The sequence below is a fragment of the Morone saxatilis genome, unplaced genomic scaffold, assembly GCF_004916995.1.
Source record: "Morone saxatilis isolate NCDOM2014 unplaced genomic scaffold, NCSU_SB_2.0 Contig10, whole genome shotgun sequence".
Taxonomy (NCBI): Eukaryota; Metazoa; Chordata; class Actinopteri; family Moronidae; genus Morone; species Morone saxatilis.
This window is the reverse complement of record NW_023339652.1, coordinates 13,413,320-13,431,526: the sequence shown is the minus strand read 5'-3', so window position 1 is coordinate 13,431,526 and position 18,207 is coordinate 13,413,320. Positions and strand designations below refer to the sequence as shown.

The following is an 18,207-nucleotide window of genomic DNA, read 5'->3' as shown; positions in this document are numbered from 1 at the left end:
TTTTGTTCAGATTAAAGAAACAAGATATAACGTGTTAATTACATGCTGGTTACCTTTTGAACTGGGCCAGACTAGCTGTTGCCGCCTTTATGCTAAGCTAACTTAGCAAAAAGCTGGCTTTTACTTCATATTTAGGATATAAACATGAGAGTGGTATAAATCTTCTCATCTAACCCACAGTATGAAAGAGAATTAGCCAAAGTGTCGAATTATTGCTTTCAGGATACAGACATGTTAGATGAACTGTTCAAATTGTGTTATCGTTGTTTGAGGATTGCATAGTGGTGCAGCTGAGAATTCATTGCTACTAAATAAATAACACCACCTGTATCTTCATACAAGAAGCAGAACTACATTTTTATGACATTTCATTATCTGATTTGAAATATAAGCAACTGTGACCAGTGTGACATCATGTAAGTGGATTTGATGGCGGCACCTGCCACGGCAGAATGCAGTCAGGGCACCACTTTGGGCCGCCATGTGGTGTTTTTTTGCCATCTTTCTTGATTTTTTTTTAAGGAAAGGGTGGTATAAGACCTAGATCACTTTAAATATGGTTCAACCTTACAAATCCGATTCAATTTCACATAATTTCTACCAAGTTGGCAGGCAACATAGCAATGTCGCTGCTATTGGTCCCATGGGTAAAAATGTGGTTGCTAATGGACGCTTTTTACTCCTGTAAAAGGGTAGGTTGTGCTACATTAATGTAGTCATTAGTTTGGAAGTACATTTGGGAGCTAAGCTTGATCAGGTCTGCACCTGTCTAATAGTTAATGGATGTGAAAGTTTGATTTTAGTTACTCACATATTTCACCAGCACAAAGCTGTAGTCTCCCAGGAGGGTCATTCTGAGAGTCGCTCCTCAACCATTCTCTATTGTAATCTGCTCTCCAGTCCCTGAGACATTTCTCCCTCATTTCCTGGTCTCACTAATCTCTTTTCTTCTGTCCATCTTTTATTTCTTCAGAGCCTGGCTTTACGTCTTTTGATTGATGGTGCTTTGATTGGGCTAACTTCAGTGTGATTTTTGCAGGGTGATTTCCCTCTGCTCTCAGCATACAGGATGTCTGTCAGTGTGTCTGCAGGCTGCTGATATGTGATCTGATGTTGGCGCTGGTCTCCATGAGAGAGAAAAAGAGAGAAAGGGAGATGAGACTTGACATCTTTTTGGACTCTGAACAGAACAGTTGGAATTAATTTTGGGGGGCAATGCTCAATCCTCTGAGGAAAACTGAAATGTTTTAATGGAGTATGGGCACACACAAAGGGAGATTAGAGTGATGACAGGGCAAGCAAAAAGATGAGAAATATTTTTATTGAAGTGAGCTCAGAGCAATTGAGAGTTATTGTTTTGGGCAGCGTTGAGGTGTTTTAATGGGAACTGAAAACAGAGAAGAAAAGAATAGCAAGAGAAGGAGAAATGCTGCCAAACCGAACTGCTCAAAGAGTGTTTGATCGCCTCTAAAGTCGAGCTTGCTGTTTGTTTGCCCTTCATGATAGGCTGGGGGTGTTCAGGTGTGTCCAATAAGGTGGAGCTGACAGTTGAGTTTCTGCCCAGGGATTGGCTGGAAGCCACTCAGGTTACAGGCTTTGTATTGATTCAAATATTTGAAACCTTTTCTCTTCAAAAGAGGGAGAGAAAGGCAGAAAGACAGAAAGACAGGGAGAGAGAGAAAAGAAGGTTGTCTAGTGCTCTCTGTGATTTTACCTGACATCAGTTTTCATTGGCTGCTCCGCTGTAAAACTTTAACTGTGCAGTAAAAAGTGTTGCGGGGTGAAAAAATGGCAGAGAAAGTTTTTTACAATGCCCTGTCGTATGGGCTTCCTGCCATTATAATGGCAGCCCTCCCCTGAGCTTGTAACATTTTAAGCCCTCAATTACTATTCTCTTTAGTCATGATAAATGTCAGGATGGAAATAACTTCTTCAGCTAAGCAAGGGCTAATGAAGGAAGGAATAGTTACAGGTTGAGTATTTTCCAAGTAAAAACTGGTGTTTTCTGATCCCTTTCACATAAAAAAATAAGGAACAAATGAAAATCTAGGATGTGGTGGTAAAAAGAATGAATGAATTGAAAGCAGTGGCCTATTATCGGGGAAGAATGCATAGCCTGGATTTTAGGGCTTTGGGAGGGCTGAAATTGTGTGTGAAAGGGGTAAAGTGTGTCTCTCTGGTAGGCTTGTCACCTCTCTAAAACCTGTCACAGTTACAAATGTCTTGTTTGTTTTCTGTTGTTTTACTGACCGTCCCTCTCGCTAACTGACTAAACACTGTTGTTGACATGACACGGTGGAGTTAGGCAGGGGGCCGGCCACCAGAGTTGTCTCTGTGCCACATGCACTTATATTTTCAGAAATATGGGTGATGTAGCATGTAGTTTGCTTGTTGTGGAAGGTTGGAAAGTTTGGAAGTTTTGAAAGTTAAAGGACTTTCAAAGAATTGTAGAATATCTTAAATAAGGTGTGTGTCTGTGTGTGTTGTCAGGAGCTGTGTGTGCTTGTCACTCACAGTGACAGCTGGACAGAGTGAATGTCAACGATTTAAGTTGACGAGCACAAACCACAGACAGAGACCCCTGTGTGTGTGTGTGTGAGAGAGATAGAACTATGTGGTCAGGGAGGCACACTGACAGTTGATAGACAAATTTATTAGCTTTTTGTGTGCGTACATGGTGTGTGGTCATTTGTCCTCATACACAAACACAAGTGTGTGGTTGGTGAGACTTGCTTCACAGGTCATTAAAAGCTCTTATCACCTCTGCAGCCCTCGCCACCTACAATGCTGGACTCTGAATGTGTGGCCTATTCACATATCTCCTTTTGCCTTTGTCAATAATTAACCAAGCCTACAACTCACTAAACACAAACGACTAAATTAACTGATTTTAACTAATGTGTTTGACACATAGATCCATATTTGTCAGTGCTGTAAAACTGTAAAAGTGCAATAACCAAATCATAATGTGCTATAAAACACTGCTGATCTTTACAAGGGCTATACAGTGAGTGTGTGCGCATGCTTGTAAATGTGTTCAATCAACAGTGCGGTTAATAGAGATAAGGGAGCATGTATAGTTAATAGACGATTTATCCGTGATGCTTCAAAAGTGTTGAGATTACACCGACGCTTTGATGCTCCCACCTCTTGTTTTTACTTGCAGGGTCATCTATTAAAACCTGTGTGTGTCTGTTTGTGCATGTGTGCTGGTGGGTGCCTATATGTGTGTGTGTGTGTGTGTGTGTGTGTGTGTGTGTGAGAGAGAGATAGCATACTTACACACATAGAATGTTTTTTTCCGTGGCGTCTGCCTGTGACACACCCTTTCCACGGTTCAGCCCATCCTCTTCGTGTGTGTGTGATCCCATGCTAGCAGCTGGTGGGCTCTATAAATAGTGTGGGTTGGTATGCCCCTAAAAAGAGAAAAGGAAACAAACAACTATCTTTTAAAAGTGTTCCATGGGTAAAATAAAAGTTATTTTATTAATTCTGGCCACAAGAAATGGAAGCGATATTGCCTTCCTCTAGCAGTGTTTAACAACTGACATGTCGCACTGCTCAAGTTATAATCGGTGCCACATGATTGCATAGCCATTGCAATCTCAATCGGATTTTCTCAGCACTGCCCCTGTCTTTTTCTGCCTCATAAATTCTGCTTCACATCTTTCCATGACTCTGTGATCATTTTTGGATTCAGCTCTTGCAGCGCTCCATGGTGTCATTGCTCTCCTGCCGCCCTCTTCCAATCAGACTGTGCCCGACAGTGCAAGTCCTTCCCGGTCTGAAAAGCTAATAGAGCACTGACTGTATTGGGAGTGCTAATCTGCTGTAGTTTATTCAGTCACGAAATAGCTGCACTCATGTCTAGAATACGTGCCGAAGCCCGATGTCTGTCATCGTGAGAAAGCCATACACTGAGCATTGCTTTCAGTGGTAGTTTGTGTGTGAATGAGAATAAATAAATGTCAGTGATTGGGCTGCACCGTTGTGTTCACTTAGGACGAGTGGTAACAGATTGTGTCAAGCCTACTTGGTTACATTCTCATTTGATGTGACTTTGTACGACTGGGGTAATTTGTTACTCCTCCACATTATGCAGTCCATGCAAGCAGGATGTGTGTATTCAGCTGATGGATCTCTGACGGCAAGTTGGGATAACAGTGTTTTCCGCGACCTACAGGGAGAGACAGGTGTGGAGTGCTCCAGAGGAATAAACACAGTAGCCGACAGATACGCACTCCGTTGAATGAGCACCGTCATTCCAGCTCGTTGCAGCATCGACACAGCACAGCTGCTGTTTAGTGTCACTGTCCTGCATAGTGACGTTTTAATGTGTGTCTGCATTTGTATGTGTGCTTTTTGTCACTCTGTTGCCACCCATGCACCGTGATTTATGTCCCATACAGCTATGAACCAGCAGCAGCAATCTTCCACTGCACTGAACTAATTGACCCTTATGTTGCTTCCCCATTGCGTGTTATTCGTCCTAGTGCAGTTGGAGTTGACCTCCAGTCTGGTTAGCAGTTAGCTTGAGACTAGCCCGATGAGCTGGCCTGTCCACACCCTGCTCTGATCGACGGTGCGACTGTGTGTGTGTGTGTGTGTGTGTGAGGAGACTTTAGGGTCCTGAGAAATGACCTCATATCCATCTGAGAGTGCACCTGTGGCTGAAACTCACCATGACTCTTTCACCCCTAAACACACACACACACACACACCCTTGGAAACACACATATGACACACTCATGTGCTCAGTATGGTGCAGCAAAGCTGTGCAATCCGACCCATCCCCGCTTCAACAGTATTATCCCCCCCTGTGAATTTCATCTGGCCTCACCACCTGTTGTCAGCTGTATTTCACCCAGCCCATGCCCTCTGCAGCCTATAGCCGTCTGTTTCCCTCCATAGGCACCAGAGCTTACAGTTGTGCCAGAAGTAGGTATGAGACCAGACCCGACCCTCCCCGGGGGCAGAAATCCTAGACTGATCTAATTACTCCCAGCCAGGGCTTGAATCACACCGAATCTACTCCGACTGGCAACCACTTAATTCAATCTACCGGCAAAAGTGTTACAAAGTAAACAAGTCAAGCTGTTAAACTGCAGTGTGGAGAGGGCAGAAGAGATAGGACTGGGTCCAACACGTATGGGTACCACCAGTATTGAGTTATATGGGCGGTCCCTGATGCTAACCACTAAATCTGAGTTTAGGGTGAGGTTTTCCGCTCCTTACTGCTCTGTTGGATTTTAGGTTGTTTTCCTGAAGTGACTTTGCCATGTTACATTAGCAAGAATAAATCTTTTACATTATCTTCATCTTTTCTTCCGATTTAACATGAATCAACTGTTGAAGATTACATTCATATTTTCATACAGTGAAACTTTCTATAACAATATTTAGACCACTTTGAGATACTTAAACTGTCCACTGAAGAATAGATAAGCTAATAATCGATATTTTATAAAAAAAAAAAAAAAAGAAGTAAGGTAGTAGTCCAGAAACATAAAGACAGAGCAGTTTGGCAGTAAATCAAGGGGCAGTCTCAGTGTAACATAATAGTCCGGAAATATATTCACACTATTACAGGAAATAAATCATCATGTTTGTATTGTAGTGCTGTTCTACAATTAATTATTATTTGTACAAGAGGAGGTTTCTGTTATCTTGAAATAATAACTAGATTTCAAAAGACATTTCTGAACTATTTGACGCCACTGTCGCCACCTTGTAAACTTTGGAAACACGCAGAGCTTTCAAGTGTGTGTTGTTGTTGGCTCACTGTGACCTTCCTCTGCTTTGTTGATACGCGCTGTATCACATAAAGTGCTCACCTTGCTGAAACCTGAACTCATGTCTAAAAACAAAAGGGCCTGGTTTGGGTCCTTTCATCTTTGTTGGCAATTTTGGACTTTTGTAGTCCTCTATCAGACTAGTTGAACCTGTCTGTGCTGTGTGACCGTGTTTTTGTTTGTCAAGTTTGATGATTTCTCTACCATGCCATTTGAAGCTTCCAATAAGTAAAAAGTGTTTAACAGTCAAATATTTTCCCTTTCTTTCATCCAGATGGTCTCCATGTCGTTGTGGCCCTCTGCACGCTGCGTGTCACCATCATCACTGATGACATGTTGACCAACAGCATCACGGTGCGTCTGGAGAACATGTCCCAGGAGCGCTTCCTCTCTCCCCTGCTCAGCCTCTTCCTTGAGGGCGTGGCAGCTGTGCTTTCCACCAAACGGGAAGCAGTATTCGTGTTCAACATCCAAAACGACACTGACGTGCAAGGCTCCATCCTCAACGTAACCTTTTCAGCGATGCAGCCTGGAGGCGCCGCAGGTAAAGGGACGTTCTTCCCTTCGGAGGAGCTGCAGGAGCAGATCTACCTCAACAGGACCCTGCTCAGGCTGATATCCTCTCAGGAGGTAACATATGTACACAGACACACAAATGCACACATACACTCCAAAAGCTAAACTCACATTTTAATGCACTTTTTTCTTCTCTCCAGGTGTTGCCATTTGATGACAACATCTGCCTGCGGGAGCCCTGTGAGAACTACATGAAATGTGTGTCGGTGCTGAAGTTCGACAGCTCCCCTCCCTTCATCGCCTCCGACACGGTTCTGTTTCGGCCCATCCACCCCATCAACGGGCTGCGCTGCCGTTGCCCGCTCGGTTTCACCGGGGTCTACTGCGAGACCGAGATCGACCTCTGCTACTCAGGACCCTGCAAGAACAACGGGAGATGCCGCAGCCGAGAGGGAGGGTACACTTGCGAGTGCCTGGAAGACTTCACGGGTGAGTTGTCAACGTGGAAACAAAATAAAAATTCAGTAAATCATTCCAATTTAACTTGATAAACAATTAACAACAACCCAATTATTGACTGGTTATGAGAGATCGTTTGGAGTTAAAATTATCTTCATCCTGCATATGGTCTTGGTGGCAACTGAAAATTATTACTTTTGACACCTCTTTATTATATTTATTTATACCTCTTAAGAACTTTTGATATACATATCTCACCATGTCTTGTTTTGCCTAAACTAAACTATACTGTGCTGATAATAGACTGAGTGTATTGAAGTAACCACAGGAGATATAGAGACATATTTGTCCAAAGAAAACGTTGAAAGTCTATTATAAGTATGTGCAAGGGCTCGTGTTCTTTCTGACAAAGGCTTTTAATGACTTTTACAAAACTGCAAAACCGCACTGACAGGTTGTAAAAGCTCTCACTACCTATTGTTGTAGCTTGAAGTTGACGCCGGTGAGTGCAGGGAGGGAGAACATGCTTTGTAATACTCTAGGTATAGCCACACACTAGGTATATAACACACACACACACACACACACACGTACATACAGTAGATTTATTGCTGTATAGAGGTGTATGGAATGCTGACTACACTGGTTAAACCAGATCCGTCTCAAATATCCCTTAACCCATTCACCAAAACCACATTAGCTTTTAATGACATTTTCGCTTTAAAACTTCCTCTTAATATTGTGGAATATGAACATTATATGGAGGCAATACAGTACAAAGTGGTAGCTCTGACACTTTAGTATAACATGTCATGAAAATGTGGCCCCCTATAGACCACATGGTTTCTGTGCTACTTGAAAGTAAGTGTCTCTCTATCATTGTTTATAGAGGAAAAAGTCATTGGAAAATAGGATTTTGGGATCAGTAAAGATTGTTGACAAGTAAGAGGGACACCTTTTTTATACCGGTGGTATCTTTCTTTTTTTAATATATAGAGTGAATATATAGTACGTTAGGTCACCAGAAACAGGATATGAAACAGAATAATACGCACACCAAATAGGTTCCATAGAAAAATATTTATTTTGCAAGTGGTATTACAAGCACAAGGCTCTTTCTCAGACTTTTGAGGAAACGTCTTGTGCTTGTGATTTCATCATGTTTATTGGCCAGGAACAGCACTACAAATGTTTCTCCCTGTCTGCCTGATGTGTTTTGATGAGCTGCCCCTGTGTTATTTGTATCTTGTGGCCTACTAGCATGCGCACAAGGATGCACGCATGTATGCGCACGAGCAGGCGGGTTACAAGATGTACATTCCTGCCCATGGTCTCTCCACAACCTTTAACCTAACCCTAACCCCTAACCCTTTACACTGATTTAGAGAAAAGGACAAAGAAGCCCTAAACTCTGGCTGGAAGCTGGCAGTTACAGTAACTCTGCACAGTGTTCACATGGTAGATGAACTATGGGAAGCCTCGGAAGCTTTCAGCATTCCCATTGAAATCACTTTCTGAAATATTTCCCGATGTCACTGATCTTCCTCCCATACTTCCCCTTGTACATCTGATACCTGACTGACTGCCTCTCCCTAATAGAGCCTTGAGGGCCTCTGACAGCCGTCATCCCTCCTCTCCCTCTGTCTCTCCCAACACTCTACCTCTCCTCTCCTTCTCTTCCTCTATCTTATCTGATGTAATTACCTGATTATACCTGTCTTTGTCACTCACTGGCCCTGCCTCGCCTTCTCCTCCTGCTCTCCATGTCCATCTTCCACACTCACCCATCATATTTCCCTTACCTGCCTCCCTGTGTCCCCCCTTTGAAGGTCACAGTTCAACTCAAGATAGTCAGGGCCCATCAGGGGCCATTATGGGGCTGATGACAGGGGGCCCGCTCTGTCCTCCTTGGGTTTCCTGCATTACAGGGAAACAGATCCTTATAATTCACCCTCGGAAAAAAGGATTATGCTGAGGAGAGAAGGGCCATTAGCTGGTTCCAGGCTGTGGTGTTGGGGGTCTGTGTGCGTCCTGGGTCGAGAGATCTTGTCTGGACATCAGTTTGACACACAACACTGCATGAGACACAGAAGCACCTATCACAAATAATATTGCAGTCAGAAAGAGGTCTGTTGTGTGTATTAGTGGAGGAATTTATATGAGCCAAGCCAGAAAGCTGGGCCCAACTCACTGATTTTGGACAAAGCTAGAGCCACATGGTAATTTAGCAGGAATTTCCCATGGTGAGACCCACTGCAGTAAGCAACTGAATTAGATAATGTAATATAATAGATTTGATATCAACATGCAGCCTCCAAGTTATGGCAACTCCCAGCCCAAGTAGCAGCGGGAACCACAAGACCTCGTAGACAATGAGCCGATCCAAAGTCTCCCTGCTAGTTGGGTTAACCTGGTTAGTTCGGTTGGTCTCATGGAGGATTTGACCATACCTGGGCCAACTCACAATGCGCATTCACACATCCAATATCAGTTAAAATCACGATATTTGCACGTGAGTAAATGTGCTTCTGGTAAACCCTGGTAAATGTTGGATGTGGTTAGTTAAAGTAGACGTAGAAGTGGTTTAGGGAAAAGTGGGAGCATAAAAAGGCAATTCCAACACTTAATCTGAAATAATTGTTGGAATGTGATGTGTTCATTCAAGAGTGATATATTATCATAGAACCCAAGTTAGAGTGACGCTAAGAAGGATTTGTCTGGTCTTTATATGGTTTAAAAGTATCAGCATGAGTTCAGCCACGGATTTGACTTAATAGAGGAATGTCTCATCCCTGTCTTCAACGTCTCCTCTCTTCCTTTCTTCCACCCTCTCTCCATCAAGTTTTTTCCCCCCTTGTCACTCCCTTTCCATGCTCCCTACTCCTTTTTATCTCCCATCCTCTCTCTTCTCTCCAAATATGGCCAAATTACATTGTGGCTAAGACCTGCGCTTCCCAGAAAGGGGCTATAAACAGGGCTTTGTTGTTATTGCTAACATTCAGACAGAGAGAGGGTTTTTCTTAACCTGGGGTTTTAAGAGGGCCCTTAACAACGTAATGTTATCGCTGTTGTATAAGCCTGCTTGACTTATAATCAAAGGCCTTGTTAAAACAACTGGATTCCAAACAGATGACACGTCTGATAAGTCAGTCAACGATGGACAACATGCTTCACAGAAAAGATAAAATAAAAATAAATTGGTGAGATCATGCGCTGACAGGTAATTTATCATTCACATTGCATTGCACTGCTATTGCAATACACACCTCGTATCTACAGACAACAGCGTCGACAGAAGATGTCACCTTTTCAAACCAAGGTAGCAGTAAAGTTGTCAACCCCAGCAAAGACTGAAATTAAAACTAATAAACAAACAAAACAATCAACATGGGTCATACAACAGATGCAAACCATCTCAGACGCTCTGTTGAACTGAACTGCCCTCCATTCTCTCATAGGCGAGCACTGCGAGCTGAATGCATCGTCAGGCCGGTGCGTACCCGGTGTGTGTAAGAACGGCGGCAAGTGTGTCAACCGGCTCGCGGGTGGTTTCATGTGCCAGTGTCCACCAGGAGAGTACGAGAAGCCCTACTGCGAGATGACCACCCGCAGCTTCCCCGGACAGTCCTTCATCACCTTCAGAGGCCTGAGGCAAAGGTTCCACTTCACCGTCTCCTTCACGTGAGTTTCTGTACTTCCTTCCTCTGCCATTCATTCCTTTTCAAATAAAATGTAATTCAATTCAAGAAAAAGGGTGACCGTTTGCTAAGCCTCAGCCCCCGTAATGACTGTTCACACACAGCACATTTTTTAAAATGATAATGGTGGCAGGTTTAATGCACAAAATTCATTCAAAATTAGCTGGAAATGCTAACAATTGGAGCTCACATTAGAGCAGATAATGTGACTATTTAATCAATTACATGTTGTGTTTTTGGAGAAAAAACAAACAAAAATGACATAACTCTTTAAATGCTAAACTATACTAAACTAATTATTTATTATTAATTATTTAAAATTAAAAAAAGCCTGAGAATATATTACTTGTACAGAGTTCATGCTATATGCCACCAAATTCAAATAATAGTTTTCAATAGTTTTCTTAAGCAGACTTTAGATTTACAAAATCTTGGCCGTTAAGCGCTCCAATTAATATTCTTTTTGTTTTCTTACGCCCACCTGGGATTGCTGCACCAGCTTTTAACCGCACAGTAACTGCTGTACATGAGGTGTGATACTTGTAGCCGTGTATCAGCGGTAATTTAGGGAGTGAGAGGAGGTGCACAAATAAACACAGTTGAATTCAGCAAGTGTGTCAACTGGGGCGTGCTGAGACATGTGCACACTTTTCCATTGTGTCTCTGTTCCCTTCTCTCAATACACACATGCACACACACACACACACACACGCTCCATCTGAATGTGCAACTTTATGACTTTGTTTGTGCTTGTGAAACTGTTGGAGGAAAAATCACCCTGGTTCAGCAAGTTCAGCAAGCAAGCGCACTGTAAATATTATGTAGAGAAAAACTTTTATCGCGTTTCATTACCAGTAACAGGTAAGATGAGTTTGATAATGCGAGTTCGTAGACGCCATGACGGTGAGAAAGGTTGAAAACAGGAAAGGCTGTGCGATGGGTTTCCCTTATCAGTGTTTGGCTACAGCCATCCTGACTTCCTGCCCCGCTGCCCTCACTGGCATCTGCCGGCTGACTCCTCTGCCCTCACCTTACACTCCTAACACACACAAACAGCTACATGTTGAACTTTGTACCCACGTGCAGGTAGTGGCTCATTCACCAGGTCTTTGTCCCTCTCTCACACGTGGATACGCTCATGCATCATCCCAAGGCAGAGGACCCGTTTCCTCTCTGCGGCCCACCGGCTTCACACTTCCTGCCTTTCCTTTCCAAGTGACTTTTCCTCAAGAGCTCCTTGGTCCTTTCATCATAAAGCTATCTGCAAGGCCTTCAACCGCTCAGCCCCGGTCTGTTTGAGTTGGAGAGGTGCTTAGAAATGTAACAGGAAACGAGCTAAAGTGGAGAAAAACAGTTTAAATCCGCTCAACCCTTACTGCCAGACAAATGTTTTTTTTAAGCCTCATTTTGAACCTCTGCATTGCATAAATTAAAGCAAAGCTATTTTCTGGCTGCCGCATACTGTATCTTCATTTTTGGGTTGATTTTATCACCGTAGAATCTAAAAGATCTGTCTCCTGTAGGTTCGCCACCAGAGAGAGAAACTCTCTGCTTCTCTACAACGGCAGATTCAATGAAAAACACGACTTCATCGCTGTGGAGATCATCGACGAGCAGATTCAGCTCACCTTCTCTGGAGGTTAGGCCCCATAATGTGTGTGTGTGTGTGTGTGTGTGTGTGTGCTGACCACTTAAAGTAATTGTTGTTAATATCAGCTGAATTGCAGGTAGATTAACACAGGGGTAAGTGCACTTTATCTAAAGTGACTTTCACTAAGAGCCTGTGAAATAACTCTTATCAGCATGCGCTTTCTTTTGAAAAGAGTGTTTGTTTTTGTGTATGTGTGTATTAGAGCATGCATGTATCCAAAATGTACCAAATTTGAACATGTTCATTTGTGTGTGTGTTTCTGTGTGTGTAGGTGAGATAGATGGGTGTGTTTTACTGTTTTGAAAGCAGCTGCTTCCTCACAAAGGGAGCTGCCAGACTGATTGATAATGGCTCAGACATTTAACTTGCCAAAAAACACATACTTAACACACACAAACACACAGGCTAAAGCCCATGAGCAGTGGATCACTCAAAACTAGACTTCTTCACCAACAATGTTTTTAAGGCATATGTGCACACATAAATACTTATGCATACTCACGCACATACAGTTTCATGTGCAATCACACACACACCCACAATCATTGTTAAAACTGTTGGATTGCAGATCAAACACATATTTCTTTGGAGTGGTGACTGTTTTTTTCAGAGTTGGGCTACTTTCCCATGGTACCATACAGGGAGGAATCCAGTTCAATATGATTATGTTGGGTGAAGCCTGTTTGGCAGCCAAGCCAAGTCCTTGTGCCCAACTTCAAATCTGAAATGTGACTAAATGTTGAATGCATGACTCATCAAATTAAATACTCAGAATTATGACTCATGGGTAATGAAGAGGGGTGGGAGGAAAGTCTTTGATTTGTTTGCAGTGTTTCTCTGTCAGTGCTTTCCTATCTTTATGCAGTGTAGTAAATACATGGGCGAAGTAGGACATACAATCACGTACTTTCTGTCTCTCACGTGCACAACCAGAAAGCTGAGACATCACTTATAAACTCTCTCTACACTCACACACAAAGACGCACACACTTAACTCGTCAGCGTTGCTGTACTGTTTACTGATTTCCAGAGCAGTGGATTTCTGCCCAGGCTGCTCCTGCCCTTGACAAACAGAGTAAACCCCCAGTAAATCCAGTGCCATTGTGCTCTACAATCATCTCACTGAGAGCCATTGATACTACGGACTAATACTGGCTTTCCCAACAGTTGATTTATGATCATAGTGTGTGCGTATGGGTTTATGTATGTCAAGTAAGGCCACAGAGTTTGCATTGAATGGTAATTTATCAATCACCTGGAATATGTTGAGTGAGAAAGACATTTCATTGATGATTTCCTCCTCTCATTCAGTTGCGTTAAAGCAATATCTGCAATAGTTGTATCTTTATAGTAAAGTGAATGAATGATTCATTAACGTGTTTGTTTGTAGTCCCGTTCCACTTACAGAAAAAGTTACGTATTTAAATGACTAATGTCAAGATCCTAGGCTGAAACTGTGCAGTAGAGGTAAACAGCAGCTGCGCTTAATCATTTAAATCACATTATGGTCATAATTCACTTTTGCTGTTTGCCTCTCTTTCATCCGTCCATCATTCCTTTCCTTTCCACTGTCCCGGTTATCACTCCCCCAATGTCCAATCTCCCGTCATTCACTCTTTCTCCCCTTCTTCCCTCTTTCCCTCGTGTTCCAGGTGAGACAAAGACCACAGTGTCCCCCTACATCCCAGGCGGGGTCAGTGACGGCCAGTGGCACTCTGTCCAGCTCCATTACTACAACAAGGTAAGGAACTTAAGCACACAACCGACCGCTGCGCCGCCTCCGCCAGTAGACTTTTTAAAATGTCCTTGTCCTGGCTTTTGAAAACGAGATTTTTTTTAGAGTTTATGACATAGAAAAATCAAGTTGAATATTCCATCAGGAGCGTATTTAGCCAGTATTGAGAGTTAATAAGTTCAGGAGTTTTATTGTGGGAGTAAAGTATATGAAATGTGAATTTCTTTGAGGCTACTAAGGCAGTTGACCTTGACTGCAGATTCGGCAGATTATCTTAACAGTGCAAGTTTGTTTTGTGACGTAAACTCTGACACGGTGCTCGCCCCTCTGCCTTAGCCTTTGACACTGAATTATGGTATAGCTTTCTTGCATGAAGTGCAGGGGCCTGGCTTTAGCTTCAAGGGTCAAAAGTTCAACAACTGTATTTTCCCACTAGACAGCTTAAGTATATAGCTGCTTTTCAATGGTGGATTGTCTTTATATGTACCCTGTGGATACTTTCATAATGGTACAATCTCCCCTGAATCCCAATCACTGACAAAAAGGATTTATTTATTTAACCATTTTTCAAGACGTTCCCACGATGGTCGACTTGCCTCTTTACTAAGTCCAATCTCAGAAAAGAGACAGCAATTATTTCACCACCTAGCTCATGTATCCACTTCAGTTGTTATATTATATTAGAAGGGCTTACATTGCAGGTGTTCATTTTCAACAAACTTCCAGAGCCTGCAGCCATTGTTCTTATAACATTAAACCAGACAGGAAATAAGATAACACTGGCCCACTAAACATGTACATCCTATAGTTTGTGTCAGCCAATTAACTGTACGGTTTAAGAGCTCTCAAATAAACCTTTAAATCTGGTCAGTGGTCTACTGTTATAGAAATGGCAATGTTATGTATGACAACCGTGTGAATTAAAGTATGGCATTGCTAGAAGGACAATTATCTGTCTCTTACCTGGCTAAAGAGCAATCTTACCCATTTAAAGTTAAAACAGTGGTGGATATGCCTTCTTCCCTAAGTGAAGCCAATTAATTCAAGCCTTGTTGACACGAGAAACACCATGTGCTAGCCTTATTTCATAACCTTTCAAAGCTAATAGGTATGCATGTGTACGCTATGTTCTGACAAAAGACATCTCTCTATTCATTCCCTTTTTTCACCCCCCATCTCTTTCCTTTTCTTTCTGGCTCTTCATTCATGTCTGTGACACTGAAAGCTGTAGCATCACTGGCCTGACCCAAGACTTCCAGCATCATATTTCAGCAGCACTTGTGTTTTGCAACTTGTTAAGAGAGTAACCTGCTTCTTAGGCTAACGCTCGCCTACAGTGCACGCCTTCTCACATTTCACAGGTTGTTCGCCTCTTTCTTGTGTCTACCAGCTACTGTATAGGGCCCATAGCATATTTGGTAGCCTTGACAGGAAAGTATTCATCAGAGGTGATGAATCAGCCTACCATAGTGTACCTTGTTGGCTGCAGGGTCACATCTGTATCTATTGTTTGAGGTGTGTTTAGGCTGCATGTCTGCCTGTTCAACGGCACTGCCTTTATGACGCTAGAGACAATAGCTTGAACCTTGTAGTGCTTTGTTAAAATCGCTGCAAGGCTCCTGACTACCACTAGGGTTATTTGCAGAGCACAGTTAGTTGGCACTGAAGACTTCTTTGTTATGTTTGTCTGTTGGGTCGTCTAGTGTTTGTAGGGATGTCTCCATGGAAACAAGAGATTTAATTTCCATGCTTGAACAGATTTCCTGCTTTGTTTCCATTCTGTACCGTTTACCTTTTCTTCTCTATTTATCTTTACTGATCCTATAGGCTTCATCTTTGCTGCTGTGACATGCAGATACATCTGCTCTTCTAGTACACGCATAAAGACACACATGTATTACGTCAGTATTATGAGTGTATGCAAGTGTTATTAGCGTGTAAAGCAGGGGATGTGCGCGTTCCACCAGCGTCAGCCTTAATACAGAACAGTGATTTGCAAAGCAGGTGACACATTCCGTTGAATTAGCCAGAGGCCAACTGTAGTGCTGACACAGGGTCAGCTTTTCTTCATGTGTTGAATGATCAGAAGTCGGATTGACTGATGGTAATTTAATCCTACATCAGTTGCTTGAGGGATTAGTGGAAATGTATATGGCAGAGAGCAGTAATGTTCTCACAATAGATTAGACGTGTTGACATGTGAATGTACGGACGTGAATGTGGGCCGTGCATGAGGGAAAGAACCCTCACTTTCAGATTTACACACACATTAGTCTGAAGGTGGCATTGCTTGCATTGCTCAGAGAGACTAGAGGAAAGATCAGAGCCCAATTCTCCAACTGTGATGTAATCCAGATTCATGTCAGGCAAACACGCACGCACACACACAAACACTCGCACATAAATCATATTCCCTCTCTGTCCATAAGTTATCTCTTTGGTAGCTTTTGGGGGATTTTAGTGCTCATAAATGGAGAGATTTTGTTCAAGATGGCTTCTGGTGATTGATATAGAGATCAGTAACCAGTTGCACATGCTAAGTTCAAACATGAAATAGTTAGAAGTGTTTAATAAGTGGAGATTTAGGCATCATTAAATTAAGACGTTTTTCCTCACACAATACTTAATATTATTGTTTAGTTTGAGGAGTTTAAAAAGCATTAAAAATTCTTTGTAAAACAAACGAAAACTAGTTAGATTTTAAATTCTACCTCATAAAAATACCACAGTGTTCCTCAAACAACAAGCCATGCCATTAAACATTAGCCTAAATCAAATTTAGCTATAAGCTTTATCTCTAAATTAAAACGGGTTTCACCATACAACTAGTTCTTACATAAAAATTAGTTTGTTGATAAATATTTACATTATATTTCAATATTTGCTAGGTGTAAATGGTGCATAACTAACTGAACTCGTTAATGGACAAAGTTTACATTAGCTTGCTAATATATGACAGTTTCAGACTGAAGAGTAAATAAGGTTATATAGGATCAGGGTCGATACATCTCATCTGACACTTATCAAAAGGCTGTTTAGTAATTATGTCAACTAGTAAGATTTTAATTGCATTTCACAAAAATAACACAATATACCTTTTAATTACAGAAAGCCAGTAAAACTGTAGATTCACAAATGTTGGTTCTCTTCCCACAGGAGCCCCAGTTGGCTTGTAACGGTCCTAACGACGCACTCACACAATACACACATGCACACACAGACGGTGATTTACTGGGTCAGATGATGAGGCGGTTGAAGTTGTGCAGGGTTGTACGGGTGCCCCCTTTTTAAAGCCGCTGCTGCTCTCAGAACCAGCTTCTGCTTAAAAACAGAGGTCAAAGGTCGGGGGAGGGTTGGCATGACAACAGACATGGACTTGCCATTGTTGCAATGATCTGGGTCGGTTGGAAAGCTGTGTGTGCGTGTGTTTGCATCAGCGGGGGGCCGACAAATAGACAGCTTTTTTGAGTGAGTGTATGAGTGTGTGTGTGTGTGTGTGTGTGTTTTTGAATGTGTGCATATGTCCGTACTGCTATTGGAGATGTTACACAATAGAAGTGGAAGGATAAAGACATGTTTGAAATTCCGCCGTGTGGCGTCTCAAGGACAGTTGACAGTGTCAGCAAGGCACACCTAAACAGGAAACACACACACAAACACACACACACACACACACACACACACAACATGCACAAACCTGATAACACAGCGCATTGATGGGTATTCATTGGAGCAGCAGGAGTTTGTCTTGGGTTTTGATTGTATGCTACTACCAGGAAACTGACGTCCTTGGTGCAGGAAATGATGTTTATTTAGCTGGACACGTGGGCAGGAATGTCAGTTGTCATTCATGATTGTATCATGCCAGGCCACTGCAATGGATTACATCAGGGAATACAATATAAATGCCAAATAGGAAAAGAATGCTTGGATTTGTTTTATTTTACATTAACTCACAACCCATAGTCTCACCATAATAGGTCCATTTAAAAAAGTATTAAATTTAAATAATAGATGGTTTTTGCTGTGAAAGACAGATCTAAATGAAACTTTAAATAGTTTATTCTTGAACACAAGAAGTAGTGATTTTACAGAAAAAACCCTCAACTACAGTGTAGTAGCTTTTTAAATAGCATTTCAAATCAACGACAAACTTCCTCCATTGATAAAAGATTGTGAGGTTCAGTTAAAAGCTTGGGGAAAAGTAAGGTGGACTTTTTAATTATTTAGGAGTAAGTGGTAAAAAATTAGTAGTTAATTTTTCAAGCATTTAGCAATACAATTGTAAATCCACATTTACACAACAGTGGATTATATTAGTCTGCCGTTGCATGTAAACACTCCTGATATAATATT

At 42.1% G+C, this 18,207-nt stretch overlaps 1 protein-coding gene across 3 annotated transcripts in view; it reads left to right on the top strand.

Moving 5' to 3' along the window:
• Positions 1–18,207, top strand: part of celsr1a (cadherin EGF LAG seven-pass G-type receptor 1a) — an 87,728-nt gene that overhangs the window by 31,785 nt on the left and 37,736 nt on the right. For all 3 annotated transcript variants that reach the window (XM_035673781.1, XM_035673798.1, XM_035673789.1), the window contains exons 2-6: positions 6,067–6,422; positions 6,509–6,797; positions 10,226–10,448; positions 11,989–12,104; positions 13,769–13,857. In XM_035673781.1, coding sequence (XP_035529674.1) covers positions 6,067–6,422; positions 6,509–6,797; positions 10,226–10,448; positions 11,989–12,104; positions 13,769–13,857 — 1,073 coding nt within the window. The remainder of the gene's footprint in view (positions 1–6,066; positions 6,423–6,508; positions 6,798–10,225; positions 10,449–11,988; positions 12,105–13,768; positions 13,858–18,207) is intronic.